At 35.3% G+C, this 19,984-nt stretch overlaps 1 protein-coding gene across 1 annotated transcript in view; it reads left to right on the top strand.

The window, feature by feature from the left end:
* The first annotated feature begins 5,382 nt into the window (after positions 1-5,382).
* Positions 5,383-19,984, top strand: part of LOC121415840 (glycine receptor subunit alpha-4-like) — a 42,722-nt gene continuing 28,120 nt past the window's right edge. Inside the window, exons 1-3 of the mRNA XM_041609201.1 lie at positions 5,383-5,532; positions 13,117-13,225; positions 15,403-15,506. Of these exons, the coding sequence (XP_041465135.1) occupies positions 13,158-13,225; positions 15,403-15,506 (172 nt within the window). The 5' untranslated portion in view covers positions 5,383-5,532; positions 13,117-13,157. The remainder of the gene's footprint in view (positions 5,533-13,116; positions 13,226-15,402; positions 15,507-19,984) is intronic.

Below are 19,984 nucleotides of genomic sequence, written 5' to 3'. Positions count from 1 at the left end.
TAAGTTGAGCATAGGGGTAAGTTGAGCATAGGGGCAAGTTGAGCCACCAGCCCCAGGCCAATAATGAATGAGTCAGACATTGTGATGGTGTCATGTATTGATGACCCATAGCATAACCCCTAACCCCACCACATTGTTTTCAACTTTGAAACAAAAAGTAGTTTTTTAGAGGGAAAAATATGAATTTCAGCCAAAAAAGTAAAAAAGAGTGTGAAATAGATAAGTGCTTTATAAACACACACATCTTTAAATATAATAAAGACATGATAACAACATTATTAGTCCAGGTATGGATCTTCATTCTTGTCATAGTCTTTTATATGATGGATGCATACTAAATGTGTGGATACAAAATTATCGCACTAAGTTCGCACTGGGGTAAGTTGAGCCAAACAGCATGGGGCAAGTTGAGCCATTGTAATTCCTATGGTAATGTATCTTAAAAAACAAACAAACCGTAAAAATCGATTGAAATTCTGGCTGAAAGGAGCAAATTTACATGACTGCTCTTTTCCTTTTAAAGAATGTTAGTATTTATAGAGAATTAGCAAGTGAAAAGACTTTAAACAAAAAATTGACATGCTGGTTCTCCCCTCATACATTTTGTACATAGTTTTTGTGGCTCAACTTACCCCAGAAGATGGCTCAAACTTACCCCATATATGGGGCAAGTTGAGCCATTTGACATCGTTTTTTTTCAAAGGTCACGATGACTTTCAGTGTGGGGATAGAAAGTTATATATAGGTGGAACATATTTCAGAAGAATTAAATTTTAAGGCAAGGTACTTATTTCGACAAGATTATTAATCATATTAATTCTAACATGCAAAAAGCAAAAACTGTCACAACTTACCCCGCCTTCCCCTACCCATGTCCATCATGCCAATGGTGTCAGGGAGGTGTACTATACCCGTTTCATTGAAATTAACCCCCTTACTTTACAAACAATGAAAATCAATATCATTCGTAACAGCGATCGCAAATAATGATTAAATCACATTTCCAATTTTTTATGCTATCGATTGCTCTGCTCCATCTTCCCGGCTAATATTGACTAACCGATCCCGAAGGACGATCGAAATTATACATGATCTTTGGTTGGTAAAGGGGCAGATACAGAATTTTTCAAAGGGGGGGAGCATTTTTTATTTTAAAAAATAATTGTCTTGCCCCCCAAAACAGTCGTCACTCCGGAATTAAAGTGGTTTTTGTCACGAAAAATTTGACCAGGATATAGCAAAGAAATGGAAAAAAGTCTCCACTTGCTAATGCATGACATCTTCCATCACTATTAATTTTATGGCTCTCAAAATGGGGCGCACAGGCTGGATATGCCCCCAACTAGATATGCCACTGGGCGGGTATATTGTCTAGGAGCAAGCAATCTCCATCCGCCGCCGATGATGCACCGTCAAATGGAATCAATAATTGCTCACCTGATAGACATGATAAAAGTCATGTTAGTATGATCAAATGCTTGGTTGGTGTGCATCTCTTTATGAAGTGGCCGTTAAATAAGAAGTATCCACCGTGTTGAAACTTTCATTTCAAAGTCAGTATTATGGTAAGTGTAAACGTATTTTATCGTCATGGTATCGAACAATGTGCATTCTCTTGTTTTCATTTGATTGTAATGAAACTGAAACTTTCTCCTATACATTCTCAGTTATTTTAAAGATTTGATTAAATCCATTGCGTCTGCAAATAAATACAAAGGATCTTGATCTAACAGGTTCGTCTGGTTTCTGTACACCATGATCACAGCCGCTATGGATTTATGCTAAATCCTGGAGAATTAGAATGAATTCATATTTTAGATTTTAAGTACTATGCTTTACATTATTTTGATATTCACTCAGTTGATATTGCTCAACGCACAGAAGTCTCCCTTGCAAAATTTTTACTGAGACTTTTATTCATGCTACAATTATCAGATAGTAATACATTTTAGGTGTGTGAATTAATTTGACATCAGTTCTAATTGTACCTGTTATTTAGCATGTTTAGATGAAGGGTGTATGCGTGTTGCTCTGTTGGTTGTGATCAGGTTGTGATGGTACTTCATTAACGGTGGGAGATGTAATGCAGGGTGATAAAATTCATTTAATAAGAATAATAACATCGGATTTTTGTATATAGCGAATGCAACAGTATCCATTCAACATGGTGTTCAATAAAAATTTTGATTATGGAAAAACAAATGGAACATGGAATGTGGAGTAAGAGAAGGAGTATAAGAGAAGGAGGAGAAGAATAAGAAGAAGGAGGAGGAGGAGGAGAAAGAAGGGAAGAAGGAGGAGAAGGAGAAGAAGAAGAAGAAGGAGGAGGAGAAGAAGAAGAAGATGATGAAGGAGAAGAAGAAGAAAATAATAAGGAGGAGAAAGAAGGGAAGAAGAAGAAGGATAAGAAGAAAAAAAGAGGAGGAGGAGGAAGAAGAAGAAAAAGAGCAGGAGGAGGAGGAAGAAGAAGAAGAAGAAAAAGAGGAGGGGGAGGAAGAAGAAGAAGAAAAAGAGGAGGAGGAGGAAGAAGAAGAAAAAAAATAAGGAGGATGAGGAAGAAGAAGATGAAGGAGGAGGGGAGAAGAAGAAGAAGAAGAAGAAGAAGAAGAAAAGAAGAAGAAGAGGAGAAGGAAAACAATTTCATCTTTTAGCACGAGGTTCGAATCCTATTTATCACTTTGAAGCTAGACATGATAAGATTGCCAACTGAATACTTTGCATTATCATCATCAAGATGGCAGCTGATGGTAGCTATTGTATGATGTTGTTCCTCTCTTTGACTCTTCATCGGTGCAATATGTGGCGCCTCTTTGATCATACAATGTATTTCCCGTCCCTGATTGTCGCTTCGCTTGAATGTATGATGGGCTAATGTGAGCGAAGCATGATTCTATTTACATTATTAACACCATGCATCGAGACGGATAAATTGATGTTCAGCGTACCTTGCCCAAATCCGGGCTTTGCCTGTATCCACCGTCATGTGCTAGATAACATGGTTAAGGTCACAGTTTTTTTTTTTTTTTTTTTTTTTAACTATTTGAGGTATATGAATAATATCAGATATCGGTATATTGTGTAAAATATCCAGCAAAGCGGAGTTATCATAGTAGTTGAATTCTATTATTACTATTGTTATTATATTTATTACTATTCATAAAACTTGGTCTGAACACTGTCTTGAACAATTTAAAAGATCCTTCTGAGCTCATCTAAGATTACGAGATGGTACATACTTAACTAAACAATCAATAAGATATTTGAAGCCATTGCATGGAGGCACTGATAAATTTAGTACTTTACAAGCGACTGGACTGGGTGGGATCCAATGTAGTAATATTAAGTCAGGTGTGATGTGGGGATGTTTTTAGTACGGGTGACTAGTCGTGCTACCGTGAGAGTTTTTGAATTACTTGCAATTTGTTTGGGAATCGGGCTTCCTATAGAGTAAACTATTGTCTAAATGACATACAAGAGCCTGGACAAGCTGCTTCATAGTCTTTGCATCTAAGAATTGCCGAACCCTACCATGTTCACATAGAGCAAAAGATGCTGATTTTTTGCAGAAACAAACATGTTCATGACCATAATTTCATTAAATATCACGCCTAGGTTTCTGGCTGTTGGCGTCGGCATAATTGATGGCGTATCAAACTTAACAACTGAAATTTCATGCTTCTGCGAAAACGAGATGACAGATGTCTTTTGATCATTCAATATCAGACAATTTGCTGAAAGTTTCATGCTTCTGCGGAAACGAGATGACAGCTGTATTTTGATCATTCAATATCAGACAATTTGCTGTGGACCACGTTTTGATCGTCCTTACACATTTTCTACATGGGAAATTGCATCATCAATGTTACATGGTTTAAACGAAACGTATACTTGCGTATCAGAAGCATAACACATAATCCATTTCACATCATAGAGGAGATGAGAACATGGTAACTAACAACGGACCTACCATTGAACCTTGGGGTACGCCTATATGAGGCTCGTTAACTGAACACTCCAGTACTACTCTCTGTTTTCTTTGTGTCAAATATGATTCAAACCACTTACAACATGTATAAGCAAGACCCGTAATGCCAAACCTAAGTTTCAACCTCTGCAATGATACATCGTGTTTATTTGTATCTAATGCTAAAGCAAAATCGACCAGTAAAAAAATGGTTTCATATCCCTTGTGGAACAGAGCTGTTCCACAACTATGGAATGGGCGATACGCAGACTGAATTTGAGACTGCAGATCATTATATAATAGATAATTTTATGTTTGGCACTGCAGCTCTTTCAATAGTTTTACCTAGAAATGCCAGGTTTGCAACAGGTCTTTCTTCATCTCCTCTTGGTCTAATTTAGGGGGGGGGGGTTAGAAGAGGGGGCACTGTAGCATTCTGAAGACTTCCTGGAAATAACCCTTCACAAAATGATTGGTTAATAAGGAACAGGTTCGGGAGTATACACTTCTTCACTAGAGATGTAGGCATCGGGTCTAATTTACAAGCTGCTGAAGTTGACTTCTTGATAATAGTCTCGACTTCATTAAAATTAATTTCCTTAAAAAGGCTTAAATCTAGAGAAACCACAACTGCTTCAAGGGTATTCAGGAGTTGCAACCCGCTCAACATACACATCAGTCAGTTCATCAGAAATTCAATTCAATTCAATTATGGTTTATTTCGTATAAAAACAATACATAATTATGTTACACAGCCAAAAGGCTGAATTAGCATGTTTACAATAAAATGTTCACAAGTCATACATGGGTAGCAACGTTACAATTTAAACAGGTACATGTTAGCATTTGCGATGTACATACATACTGTAGATAATAAATAATTTTTAAAAAGTAAGTGTACATAACAAAAAATCATTAAACATAATAAAACAGAATAGAAAACTATGTAAATTCAATATTAAAAGAGATGAATATTAGACAATTAAACATTCAAATAGTAATTGGATTTAAATGGAGACTAAAACAATGGCAAAATTCGAGTTGATTCAAGGCTATCACAGTACAATTAATTTATTCAGAATTTAGTTTTGTTTTCCTTTAATCACAACGAAATTTTTAAAACGTTTTGGCAATGAAATACAATCAGGATTGGATTTATGAATATTTGGATTATTATTCAGAAGGCAACAACAATGGTCTTCAAAAGCGTATATTGATCGTACACAAAGAGCTATCATATTACATTGACTATACCAGTTAAAGAAAGGATATTATATAAGATTCTCTGGCTTTACGTATCAATTTCATGATCATGTACCAGTACTATATTAAGGGGGAACTTAACATGCTTAAGGTGAATAATCATGACACGTAAGAGAAAACTTGCGATCAAGTAAAAATCTCTCGATTTATGGCTATGTTGGCCCAATAGGGCATGCACTCATACAGGAGCTGCACGCAGCAAGAGAATGGAATGATTCTAATTTCTGAAACCTCTTGTGAAAGATGTAAGAATCGGATGAAATTTCACATCATTCAGCTAAGATGAAGTCTTTCTTGATCTGAAGGTATGTTGATTTCCTCAGTACCGAATAAAACCAGCTAGAGGCGGTGTCAGGCTGGTTTGATGGGTGGGGGGGGGCGCTCAAGACGATGAACAAGACATGTTATATTTTTTTCTACTCGATTGAATAGAGTAATGTAGATCTAGGGTTGCATATTCTTCTTTTTATTATTATTATTTTTGTTTAAACTTTTCTTCATATTTTTTTTTCTCACTTTTCTCTCTCTTTTCTCCCACTACATGAAAAGTCATCGGGTATTTCATCACTGCTAATGACGCTATGATAAGCATATTCTATGTATAATGATATAAATAACGATATACTTTCAGAAGTGGTGAGGTTTCATGTTTATGTACACATTTGTGATTGTTTTGATGTTCTTTCATGTCTATTATTTTAACCAAATGGCTCTGGGAGCAGTCTTGATAGCTCTTGATACCCCCCCTCCCATTCTTTCTGCATTGTCTTTTGTAATAGAGGTTCTTTTGAATCGAAGTATTTTGTATATTTTTTTACTATGCTTTGTGTTCTGATGTTTTGTGATTTCCTGCTGTAATGATGTCTTGGATATATTTTATATAAGAGTGTGAAAATAATCTTTATGAACTTTAGATGCATATAGTAATCATTATTGTCGTATATTTCAATACTTGATGTCTTGTTCGTATCACAAAGCGAATTCTTCCAGTGGCGTGTTTGGGCTATCCAAATTCTTCCAGAAATATTTAATCATAAAATAAGTCCTCTTCCACTGTTCACTTCTTCAATATTTTGAAAACCTTTCGTAAAATATGACCAAGTCCCGAGCAAGCTTGCTTTCTGTGATATACAAAATGAAAAATTTAAGTTAGGAACCAAGATACACCAGCGTTTCTAATTTATCAAAGTAGCCTATACACTCTAAAAAATTAATGTTAAATCAACATTTGAAAGGTTGGAGGAGTGAAAACCTTTTCCAAATGTTACATCCAATCTTGTATAAAGCTGAATTCAACTTTTTTTTTTATTATTGTGGGACTTGTTTACAATGGACACTGCGTAAATATCAATTACTTTAATGAGCTATACAAGGTTGATAGTTTTAATATATACAGTGGCTTGTAATTTGTCTAATTGACGATATCATTTGAAATGATGTTGATGATCACGATGATTATGGGGAGGGTTTCACGAACAATTTGTCGGATGTTTTATTCGACAGTAACCATAGGAACTTTGCTTCTCAATCAATCAAAATCAAGGAACGTTCTCTGATCAACTTGTGATGAATGCACCCGACTAGTTTTGTATGAGTATGATGAAATGAAAAGGAAATCATTCTGGGATTATGAACTAAGATAGAGGAATAATGGTCAAGTCTGCAGAAGATTCGACGGTGAATTTGAATATTAATTGGGGATAGATAGATGAATAAATGGACAGACAGATAGATAGATAGATAGATGGATAAATAAATAAATAGATAGATGGATAGATAGATGGATAGATGGAGAGTGAAAGTGATGAAATGAAACAGGGGGGGGGGTAAAGCCTGTCTTCATGTGATGGAAAGAGAGAGAGATAGAGTGTACAGTAGAAGAGAAGAAGGGTAAGGACAAGATCTCTTCATATGTGGATCTATGTCAGAATATTATGTGAATGTGAGTGTATTACATGTATCATTTCCTATGCTGATGGGCGATGGGTGATTTCCACCCAATTATACTGTTAAAAGCATCTCACATCAGAATGATTGGTGATGATATTGAAAACATGTCAATGGCATTGCCTTGTCATGCTTCAGGGAAATGTTTGCAAGGAGTGCTCCATGCAAATGACAGGTGGAAGGAAACTTGATGTGGATCAAAGCAAAATGAAATAATCTGATGTTTGTTTTGTTTCTAAAATCATAAAAAGAAATAAAGATAGATAGATAATAATAATAGATAGATAGATAGATAGATAGATAGATGGATGGATGGATGGATGGATTGATGGATGGATGATTGGAGAATTGGTCAGAAAAGTAGCACTGGATAGCCAAAAATATCTGTATAAATTTTCCAGTGCGTTGAGAACAAAAAGTGATATTTTCAATAATGCAATGTTGCAACTGACGCTACGAATTAAAGGGGTACCCCAGACTGAAAAAATATGATTTGAATTACAGATAATGAAAAATCAGACGAACAGAACAATAAACATGTTATCAAAATCGGACAAGGAATAGCAAAGTCATGGCATTTTAAATATTTCCGTTATTCCGGTCACTTACAGACATGTCTTCATGAATATTCTATAGATAGGCTGATGATGTCATATCCCCACTTGTACTTTTGTATTTTGTTATATGAAATTAGGTTCACTCACATTTTTTCCTTCAAGACCCCCCCCCCCAAAAAAAAAAAAGAAAATGGAATGACAACTGTTTTAGCGCTTTAGATAGTCATTGCTGCAACGTATTTTATTACAAGGGAGACATATTTAAACACGATTTGAAACAATTATGATTTCATGTAATAACACGAGAAAAGGAAAGTAGGGATGTGACATTATCAGCCCACCAAATGAATATTCATGACGACGTGCATAAAACTGTTTACACAATATATTGCTCAAATTCAATAATTTCGCTTTCTTTTTTAATCAGATTTTAATGAATTTTCAGATTATTGTTCTGTGAATTTCATTTTATTTATTCAAATAAAAATATGTTCAGCCCGGAGTACCCCTAGAACGGTTGTTTGTCAATTTCGGTATATTTCTACCTATTTTCCAGTTTTACCCAAATACAGATATCATGAAATGTTTTTCTGTGGCTTTGTTATAATAATAACATGCATATCAATGTATATCGTGCAGTCATACCGGGTAGAACACGATTTGAAAAGGCGTATAGTCACGAGAAGTAACCATAGGAACAAAATGAATTAATAACAACTACACATCTAAGGTTGCCTATCTACGATGGGGTAGTACTGGTGGTGTCATGGCTGAGATCTTGCGTGCGGGGGGGGGGGGGGCGGTTTCTTGCAGCCACATTTTATTGAGTTCATTTGATATATTTTCAATTTGCAGTCTCAGTTCCATTCTGTTTTGTAAAATCAAACACAATTTGAAACTTCTTAATTTTCGTCAATTTTTTTTTTTGAAATTTCCAGTGACTTTCTGGTATGATGTTTCCATAGGCCCTAATTTAAAATATTCCTTGTTTGGGTGGAGTTTGCTTTAGATTATTTCGGAAATATCTCTTGTCTCATTTTAATGCTGCCATGAGGAATGTCAGAGCGGATTTTCCCTCTATGAAAGCAGATTAGATCTAATTTTGCTTTAGCATGGTGGGAGGGGTTGTAGGGACAGACACTGAACAGGTAGACTGGAAGATGAGAACACGGGAAAAAATGAAAGAATAATGAAGTGGAGAACAGTGGCTGATCTAGGGGGGGGGGTAAACCCTCCTCTTTGGGATGCAAAATAATAATAAAAAGGTAATGACCTACATTTTGTGCTTTTCAAAGTTTTCGGGACCAAATTGACCTTCACTTTGTAGTATTTGTAATTATGAATTCTTTTTTGAGGGGCAGTGTAAAAAAAAGCTGGATCCGCCCCATGAAGGTCTGACCAGAGAGTAAGAGAACTTGATGACAACATTGCCGCAGCACTCGATATGAACTAATTAGAATATGTTTTTGGTGTTAAATTGGTTGTATTAAACCACATCAATTTAAAGACTGTCACTGTACGTAGGAGGAGATCGCGTGTAATTGATTCTACCAAGGAGTCATCAGTGCTGATAACTCCTTGCTTCTAGAAACAAAAGGTATCAATTTGGCCAAGAAAGTGCAGCGGTCGATATTGACATATACCCTTTTCAAAATTCTTAATGTTGAAGACGAGCATAGTGATTAATCATCTTGCGTGTGTGTGTGTGTGTGTGTTAGACGAGCTATTTGCTTAACCTAATGTATATTATAAGAAGCGCATGTTGTGTTGTTATAGTCACCATGCTTGGTATTGTGTAATTAATAATTATGCTTGCTTATATAGCACTTAACACTTACTTTGTCAGAAGTCTCTATAAGCGCTCTACAGTATATGCAGCATAATTACCCTGGCTTTAGCAGTGCAGCTGTTACGCGCGCTGCGTTTCAAGGAATAAATTCCTGCCAGGTACCCATTTACCTCACCCGGGTTGAGTGCAGCACATTGTGGATCAATTTCTTGCTGAAGGAAATTACGCCATGGTTGGGATATATTGGTTGATATAATTACTCCCATCGTCTTCTTCTTTTGGATATCTCTGACTTCTTTTCCTCCCATCTTTTTTTATTTCTTTTGCTATTTTATGGTATTTATTAAATCATGCATCGCAGTTACAAAGGCTGCATTGCACATGGATATACAATATTAAAAGTGATCAGTCTCAAAACAGTGGAATTATTTACAGAATAGTATACGTACATCACAGACCGAATGCAATAAAAAAAGATACCACTGCGTATCCCGGTTGCGTATCAAGCCATACATATTATTTAGGATAATAGAGTAATGTAAAACACACCCATAACACAGAAGAGGAAGAAGAACAAGAATAAGAACTAGAAAAAGAAGAAGAGAAAAGGAAGAAGAAGAAAAAAAAAGAAGGAGGAGAAGGAGAAGGGGAAGAAGAAGGAGAAGATGGAAAAGAAGAAGAAAAAAGAAAAGGGAGAAGGAGAAGGAGGAGAAAAAGAAGAAGAAAAGGAAGATGGAGAAGAAGACAATGAAAAAGAAAAAAGTTGAAGTTATTTATCATCACCACCACCATCATCATAATTTCATCGCCACCATTATCGTCATAGAGTGAAAACATATTTATACCCATCAACTGACAATGAATATATATTTTTTATTAAAGCTACTCAGTACCAATTTTGATCAAAAGAAATAAATCGCTCCGCTCATCGTATATAAGGTTGGACCTGGCTGGTTACTGAATACTTTGACGTAGATGGCATTATCACAATACTCAGTGAGGTCTAATAGGGGGTCTAATAGAAGGCAGTATTATCACTCTCGAAAAGCGCACGTTTCTTTTTTTTTGGGGGGGGGGGGCTGGTGAGGGACACAATTTGACTCAAAGGCCCGTATTCTGAAGTCGGGTTTAACTTAAACTCAGGTTTAAAGTTGTGGTTTAAGTATGGGAAGCCAAAAGTATCAATTTTTTTTTGTTAAGTTGTATGTTTCTTGTGTTTACTTACTGTGCTTTTTCCTGATTCATCGATGGTGAAGACAATCATCTATTTATACTTACTACACAATTATGAATTATTTGAGTGCCGAATGCGCTGAAGTATGATATCTCTTCTGTTAGTGATAATGTAACGATTGGCTTTCCATACTTAAACCACAACTTTAAACCTAAGTTTAAGTTACACCCGACTTCAGAATACGGGCCGTAGTAGTTTTTCTTGGTGTTGGTATAATCACGTATAATAATAACAACAACAATAATGATAATAATAATAACAATAATAATAATGATATTAATAGTAATAATGATAATAGTAATAATAATAATGATAATAGCAATGATAATAATAATAGTAATAATAATAATAACAATGATAATAATCATAATAGTAATATAGGATTTGTATAGTGCACGTATCCACCTTGCTAGGTGCTTAAGGCGCTCCTATATTACCCCGGCTATAGTCTACCGATTCTGGTGCGCACAGCTTTTTGATGAATTACTTCCTGCCGTTACCCATTTACCTCACCTGGGTCGATTGCAGCACAGTGTGGATAAATTTCTTGCTGAAGGAAAACACGCCATGGCTAGGATTCGAACCCACGACCCTCTAGGCGAGAGTCAAAACCACTAGACCACGACGCGCCCACTCTATTTATTTGATTTGAGTTTGAGCTTGAAATTAGGGTATTTTCAGTTACTTATATACCTAGAAATGCAAGATGATCCTATTTGGTTTACATCTAGTGGAAATCAAAACGAAACGAAGCAAAATGAAAGTGTGTTGTTTGTTGCTTTTTCTAATAGTACGTCAATTTCATCTTTTTCATGGTATCCTTACAAGTCAGGAATCACGTTTAGATTCATTTTCCGAGGTCAGTAGAATGATGCTCCATCGATTCTCCATCCACTCACCTGAACACTTTCTATTCCATGAACACTGAACACGCTGAAGCACTAGGGTCCTTCATCCTTGAAGGAAATTAATGTTGTCGTTGCCATAGTGACGCAATTGATATAGTAAGCAGACAATAATGACAATGTTACTGAGAATGTCTTCGCTCCCGGATGTGTCATGTAGTACTAGGTATATATTGTTTTAACCGGATTTCAAAACCAATAACACTGTACACATTGATGTACATTGTATATAGTTTAATTCACGAGGTCTTGTTATCTATTTAAAACAAAAATCTTCTTCGAGTTTTCTTCAGAAATTTCGATGTATTTTAAAAATATACTCGATTGAAACAAAAATATGATGGTCAATAAGATGGTCATTTTACTAAAACCAACGGGAATAGCAAATGAATATTCTTTCTTTATATTTGAAAGCGTATTTGCTTGCTGAAAGAGGCATAAAATATAGTTTTTGCTGTCATTATTCAAGGGGAGGGGTGGCAGGAAGTTTTTTTTATAGACGGAAAATTATCCATGGGTGATTGATTTGTGATATTAATTTAAAAAAGGGAAAATAATTTACAATCCAGTCCTCTGTTTCCAAGTTCTTTAATCCCTTAAAAAAATATGTGGACTGCCCCTGCCCACAGTAATCATGGTCATGATGTTCTTTTAATCATTATTTTTCAATTATTTTTAGAAGTCATTATGACACACGTATTGTATCAATGGCATTGTATTCATGACATTCATACTTTCCAAACTGTCATTTTAATGTACAAGTTCTCAACTAAAGCTATACCTACACCCTTTCAAGATATTTTTGTTTACGACAGCAACAGCTATTCACATCCTACACGCCACTCATCAAACATCCACCTCACAAACCCGAAAACAATATCAGCGGCGCACAAAACGATCAAACATCACGGCCCAAGACATCTGAAATGATTTGCCCAATGATATTAAACCCACGTACTGCATCTATCTTTTCTTTTAAAGCTTCATTACAAAAATCTTTTATCGAAGTATTCTTAAATATCACACCTGCATGTTCACATACACGTACACTTCATTTCTTCATTTTTTTTCTTTCTCCTTTTCTGATGATTTGTGACGTAAGATTTTCTTCCAGGCCTATGGAATATAATTGGTTTCCATGTAGCCCCTTTCCTTTTTGGCTGCTATTACTCAAGCATCTATTTTGCTTATATAGTTTACCACTGCGTTTGTTTTTTCACAACTTTGTTTTATCCTTAAATTGCATTCATGTCTAAATTTTGCTATTACACTGCTATAAATAATTATTTGTCACAGTACTTTAATGTCATACTACGATTGTGTTTATGTATTGTAAATTTATTTTGACATTACAATAAATGAGTGACTACTGCAAAAAATGGTCAATACCATATAACATACTAACTATTTACTCATTTCTCTCTTGTTACCCAACACCCCCCCCCCCCTTTCCACAGCCCGAGGCTATCACTGCTCCTACACACTGACCTGAGACACCATGGCCTATGTACTCTTACGTGGTTTTACCATTCTAATCATCGGTATTTTACACTACCAGATAACGGAGTAAGTCGTAGAATAATCATGCTAATGGATATGCTTGAAACCCCTGGTAAGGGAGATCGGGGACAATAAGGTTTTGTTGCAATTGAAGGTAATCATAGGATTCGTGCTTAATTTTGGGACTTATGTTTGGTTTGGAATTGAACATAGGTTTCTTGCAACGCCTCATTGAGAATGATTTAGACCTAGATATACCAGATCCATTCTGATATTCATGTTGTTTCCATCCAACTATCCTTTCATCATCAGAAGTAACTGTGTTATTTTGTAATTACGAAATTAAATGTCCATTCGGCTTTGGGATCTCATTTCCTTTAATTTCATTTATTTTCCATTTCCAACAATCATTTACAATTAGTTTTGTTACAATTCATCTTGATATAATTATAATAAATAAAACAAGGAAACTTTATATGTGTGATAATCAAGATAACCATGTATCAGGTCGGAAACGGAGGAAGCTGCTAAAAAGCGAAGCTTGTAGAATGCAGCCTCCTATTTCACATTCGTATATGAACAATATAAAAAAAACACAAATACAACATGGTAGAAATTTGTGCATGAATCCAGTTGAATATATAGTTAAAAAAAAGAAAGAAGAAAATAGAAAATTAAAAAAAAGGCGAGATCAATAGTCTCCAGATTCTTGTCCCGACATTCACATTCAGCGAATATTACGGAGCGAAAGGAAAAGTCACAGTTCGTTATGCTGAATAAAACAATTTGAAAAAAATATAATGTATATGAGTGATGAAGAGTTAAATAAACTATAACGAGTATCTTGGAAAAACTTTTTTTTAACTTAAATTTAAAAGACTTTAGGCTTGGGGTTCTTTGATAGTATTATTAAGAGTGCCCCAAAGTCGAGGGCCTTCGAAAGTAAAGATTGATTTGGCAAGAATTGTCCGGGGTAGAGGTAAATTAAATTCATCGGATTGACGTGTAAGGTATTTGTGGATTGCTTTGTTTTTATTAAATGAATAATCAAAGATTGATGGTAGCATTATTATTGTTTAATTGATACATAAATTGATCCAAGTTATATTGATATATTAAGACATATTAAAAATAACACGCAATGCCTTTTTCTGTATAAGTGATATATGTGTATTTCCCAAGACAATAATCCCGTAGTTTACATAGGGTAATATTGATGTTGAATAAAGCACATTTAGGGAGGAAGTTTGAAGAAAAAAACTTGACCCTCTTAATAACACCAATATTACGTGAAATTGTACGGCATGTAGAATCAAGATAAATTGTTGTCTACTATCAGACCCAAAACTTTTTTGAAGCAACCACTTTAATGTCAGTATTGTCCAATGAAATATCTTATGGTAATTTATCTAAAGAACTGCTGAAAAGTATACATTTCGTTTTTCGGACACTGATTGACAAGTTATTAGACCTTATCCACTGTAGCTTCTCCAGTTCAATGTTCAATATATTGACTAAAATATCGGGATAAGAATGAGAATACAGTACATTTGAATCATCTGCAAAAAGAATATAAGATAACATTGTCGAAGAGTTGTGGATGTCATTTATATAGATCGAAAATAAAAGTGGGCCCAGTAGACTGCCTTGCGGAACATCCCGATTAACCTGTAATAGAGAAAAATTTCGTTCATTTATGTTAACAAACTGTTAACGGACGGTTTATTAGGTAATTCCTGAACCACTCCGAGGCCTTTCCACGGACTCGGTATTCAAACTATGTTTCTTCCAAAGTTCAAACAAACCCTTTTCTTTCAATGTAAATAATGTTGTCTACACCCCCCCCCCACATAACGTTATTCATTCTCGAAACTCGTACGTGGGACTTCTTCTCCAACATAATCATGCACCCATAGCTTTCTTCCTTTTATATACGTGAAGACATATCAGATGACCCCACCCATCCCCTGGGGAAATCGTCCGAAATGTGAATATTATAGAAAAACCCAAAGTAATAGGAAGGACATTATTGTAACATATCACAGAAGAAAAAATGGGCACCCTGCTCCCTTGCACCCCCCTCCCTTTGGGCAATCTTTGAAACTGCTGCTGAGAAAAAGACCTAAAACTAATGATTTAATTCTGACAACGTATGCAATGCATTCGAAATAGTTTGTGAAACTTTTTCAGAAGAAGACATTTGCTGGAATACTAGAGATCTTCCTGTACGATTTTTTGAACAGATCCACCGATTCCACAGCTGAAGTTTCCGAAGAGAGACTAATCTCGTTACTGTTTGATGAGCTGACTGATGGATACGATTCAAGAGTTCCACCATGTGTGAACGGTAAGTTATTATGAATGATATAGAGATGATAAAGATAGTGATATTATATTAATGATAATAATTTTCATCATCATCGTCGTCGTCATCATCTTATCATCATCATCATCATCATCATGATCGTCGTCGTCGTCATCATCATCATCATTATCATCATCATCATCATAACCGGGCGTGGTAGCTCAGTGGTAGAGCGCCCGCCTCATGAACGGGAGGGCGTGGGTTCGATCCTCGGCCGGGTCATGATACCAACGACTTATATAACTATGGGACCTTCTGCCTTCTTGCTAGGCGTCCAGCATTTAGATTGTGAAGAGTAATAATAACATTATTATATTATGCAAGTGGCTACCCGCATGGATAAAAAAAAAGTTATCATCATCATCATCATCCTTATAATAATAGTAATAATAATAATAATTACAATAATAATAGTAAAAATTAAAGAAAAATTCGTGGTAATAATCATCAGCAGCAGCATGTGACACCATAAACTAATTATAGTCAAAGTGTACCTATAACGCACACGGTAGCCACTTCCTACTTCACCCCCCCCCCCTCCACGTGTCTTCCTTTTTCGGTAAATTCAATTAGATAATCGTACGTAGAATAGGCGCTATAGATATATTAATAATAATAATAATAAAAGGAAACATTTATATAGCGCTTAATACAAATGTTTCTAAGCGCTGCATACTATTAAAGGGGAAGTTCACCCTGAAGAAAACTTTGTTGTAAAAATAGCAGAAAAAATAGTAAAAAATATTGGTGAAGGTTTGAGGGAAATCCGTTAAAGAGTAAGAAAGTTATTAGAGTTCAAAGTTTTGGATTTGTGACGTCATAAACGAGCAGCTGCCCCGTGTGTTATGTAATATAAAATGCATGAATTTCAAATTTTTGATGGTTCCTGATGACTTAATTTTGTTTTCTATTCATGATCGGATGTGAAATGATTTGTCTATTTATATACAAAAGGTACAGTGAAAACCATTTTCAATTTTCTGAGAAAATGACATTTCATTAATTTTTCACCATTTGCTATGTAGGAATGTTGCTCGCATATGACGTCACAAATCAAATAATAGAAATTCTAATAACTTTTTAATTATTTGATGATTTTTTCTCAAACCTTCGGCAATATTTTTTATTATTTTTTCTGCTATTTTTACAATGAACTTTTTGTCAGGGTGAACTTCCCCTTTTACCCGGCTTTAGCACGGCTGCCCTGATCGGGCACATCGAGCATTCAAGGAATTCCTTCCTACCGGGTACCCATTTACTACACCTGGGTCGAGAGTTGTAAAATGTAGATTAACGCTTTGCCAAAGGACGCTTTAGTGCTGCGGTGGGATTTGAACCCCGGACCGTGTCGTTCAAAGTCCGAAGAATTATCGACTGAGCCACAACAACTCTACATTCATTAATTGTGTTACAAAATAGGCCTCGTCCTGTTCTATAAAATTATGAACTCGGCAAGTATCAAATGAACTTTGAATACAACACTCCTTCTCCCGGATCTATGTTCACGTATCATCTTTCAATACTTTAGAAATCAAGGAGTTTGTTTAGGCCAACAATAATATCTTTAGCGCTGAAATTCCAAAATAACTCGCCACCCCTCCGAATGCCTTTATTCACGCCAAAAATGAAAATAAGCCCTATTTTTTAAAATGAATTCTGTATAAGGGATGACCACAATAGAATGGTCTGTGGCAGGGATAGATTGAGTTACTTTTTCGTGTGTATTATCATCAAATTAACGTTTATTATGAAAGTACACATGGAATCAATGACAAGAATATCTTTCTGGACAAGTTTGTAATTATCGACCGACATTTACTTCCTTGACCAAATCCATGAATTGATACTGTAACCTGGGCAGAAATGATACGCTATATATTTCATTTCTGATATATTTTATGGTGTAATGAAGAAGACAACGATGATGATGCAGATGATGAAAAATTATGTTGACAGTAGGAAATATCGAGATCTGTGATATGAAAAACGTCACAGAAAAAAAATTCAGATTATTTTGTCATTTTATAAACCAAAAAAAATTGAGGGAAAGTTTGATAAGACACATTTTCTCTTTAAAAAAAAAACCCATCTGCTCTCATTTGTATTCAATCAATAACAAGTTCAATAGAATTAACTTCAATTTCAGTTTTTTATTTTTCCTCATCCCCCCCCAAAAAAAAAAATACATTTCTGTAAATGATTTGCACGTAAAATACACGTATTTATTATTATTTTTCAATTGTTTCGTAATTACGCTATGGGGAGTCAGACATGTTGGAAGATATATATATATAATTTTTTTTTTTTTGGGGGGGGGGTAGTTTTCCATTAAAATTTAGGAGAATCGGAAATTTTCCGGTGGATCAACAGGTAAGTTTTAGAGATCAAGATTTGCTTTTCTCTTCAAATGAAAAGGCGAATTATTAAAACATATACGGGACAGAGAAAACATACTAAATATCTCATTATTCGTATCGAAGTAAATTTTATTACAATCATCACAACTACATGTACAGCAAACAAAGCTGACGCCTTTTCATTCATTTTATGTTCGATGCATCATATTACATCGAAAACTCATCTCTCTGTCTGGACCTACCACACGTGACTTTTGCTCCACTACATACGGAGGATTCAAGAACAGTGAACATTGACAAACATCCTTCATGGCAAAGAACAACCAAGAGGTCTTTGTCGAAAATTGATGGACAAACGACAAATCTGCAATTTTTCGTCAACTCCGAAAATCTAGGAGGAAACTGCTGTTCCAGCTAACCCATTTTCGACAAAGACCTCCCAGCTGTTCTTTATCATTTTGATAGTATTTTCAAAAATTAACTGTGTTCTTGAACATGCCGGAGGTCACGGAGCACACATTCCCTATTGACAAGTCAATGCAATTAGACAGAAAGCAGTGTCAAGAAAAGCGTTTGGAGATGTTAAATAGGGAAAATATTAGAAACGTGTTCTCAACTCTGCTCAATAAAAAAACATGATTGAACTGATGCGGGAGCACCCATATCCATTATAAAATGATGTCTAGATTTGTTATTAACAGACTGAGGAAATTCAATTGTACAGTAAAAGTCAGTATCGCCATGCAGGATTCGAGTTCAGACTGACCAGTCCTGAGACCCAAATTGACTTGATCGGCAGATCAAACTTTTGACCACACTCCCGGTCATTTGAATAGAAATTATTCATCACTATCATAACATCTACAGCCAGTCAATTACTATTTTACTATTTGTGACATTGTGATCTTATAAACTCTTCACACCCGATTGATTTGGGTCACATTGCAAAACAGGGAAGCCTATCCTTTCGATGGATAAAACATCAAACGCCAATTGAGATCAATATCAATGTACCAGCCCTTTCAAAACGTGATTTAAAAATCACCCTTGATTTACCTGATTTGAGTCCACTACAAATTCTTTGTGAGACCATGGACCTACTTGCAGGTCCATGGTGAGACGGGACCCGTGCTAAATTTGCGTGACTGTCATCGTCATCTAAATGTTTTCAAATGCATCATCATTTTTTTAATCACACTCAAATAAAAATAAACTGGTAGATTAAACAGTAAAATTGTTAAACAAATTCAAGCGCAAGAGAAATAACGTTTACAAATACAATGGTGTTTCTGTGGTGTGTTCTCTTTATGAAAATAAAGTAAACAATTCTGAGTACATAAGAGTGTAGTAAAATATCTGGAAAACACAAAGCAGAACAGAAAAAACACACTTCCTCGATAAACTTCTTTAACTGTCTAAATTTCTCGAAAACAGACATGTTGCAAAGGCAATAGGGTCCTCTTTTAAAATTTAGTTACATCAGTTCTTAATTCAAGAATCCAGATGACCCAATAGAATTTGAGGCATATTTTTGTTTACATTCAAATTGGGATTTTATTAATGCGTGCGGCTTTGACCAATTTTAAATACACCCAGGAAATATGTGACTAACTTATCGAACCAATTCCATTTCGGGAGTGGGTGACCAGAAAATGGTAAAAGTTTTTTACCACAATAAGTAAGACTTAGCGACAAAAAGGAAACAGCAAAAACTAATAGTAACGGAGAAAACATGCCTACAGCTTGAAATTCAGCAAGAGTTCGTATGAAACATGATCATTTTTTTTTCTAAGAAATCGTTTGGCGTATAGTTCACACAGATTTCTGACTATGCTGATTTTTTTTCTGGCTAATTATATGCTACGGTCACAAATACATTTACGGACGCCGGACGAACGATTTTTATATAGCAATGAATTGTATAAAAAAAAGTTCATACGGGATTCGTTAACCGTAGCATACGGTTTTGAGTACGGAGATTATGAATATCCGTGGATTTTCGGACAACCTGGGATTTGGGAATTTGTTGCATGTCTTTTTGTTGTCAGTTCAAATGATCAAATGATCACAATGTAATATCACCGATAGCTTATAAGTTAATAA

Source organism: Lytechinus variegatus, chromosome 5 (assembly GCF_018143015.1).
Source record: "Lytechinus variegatus isolate NC3 chromosome 5, Lvar_3.0, whole genome shotgun sequence".
NCBI lineage: Eukaryota > Metazoa > Echinodermata > Echinoidea > Temnopleuroida > Toxopneustidae > Lytechinus > Lytechinus variegatus.
The sequence above is the reverse complement of the archived record's forward strand: the minus strand, read 5'-3'. Positions and strand labels throughout refer to the sequence as shown.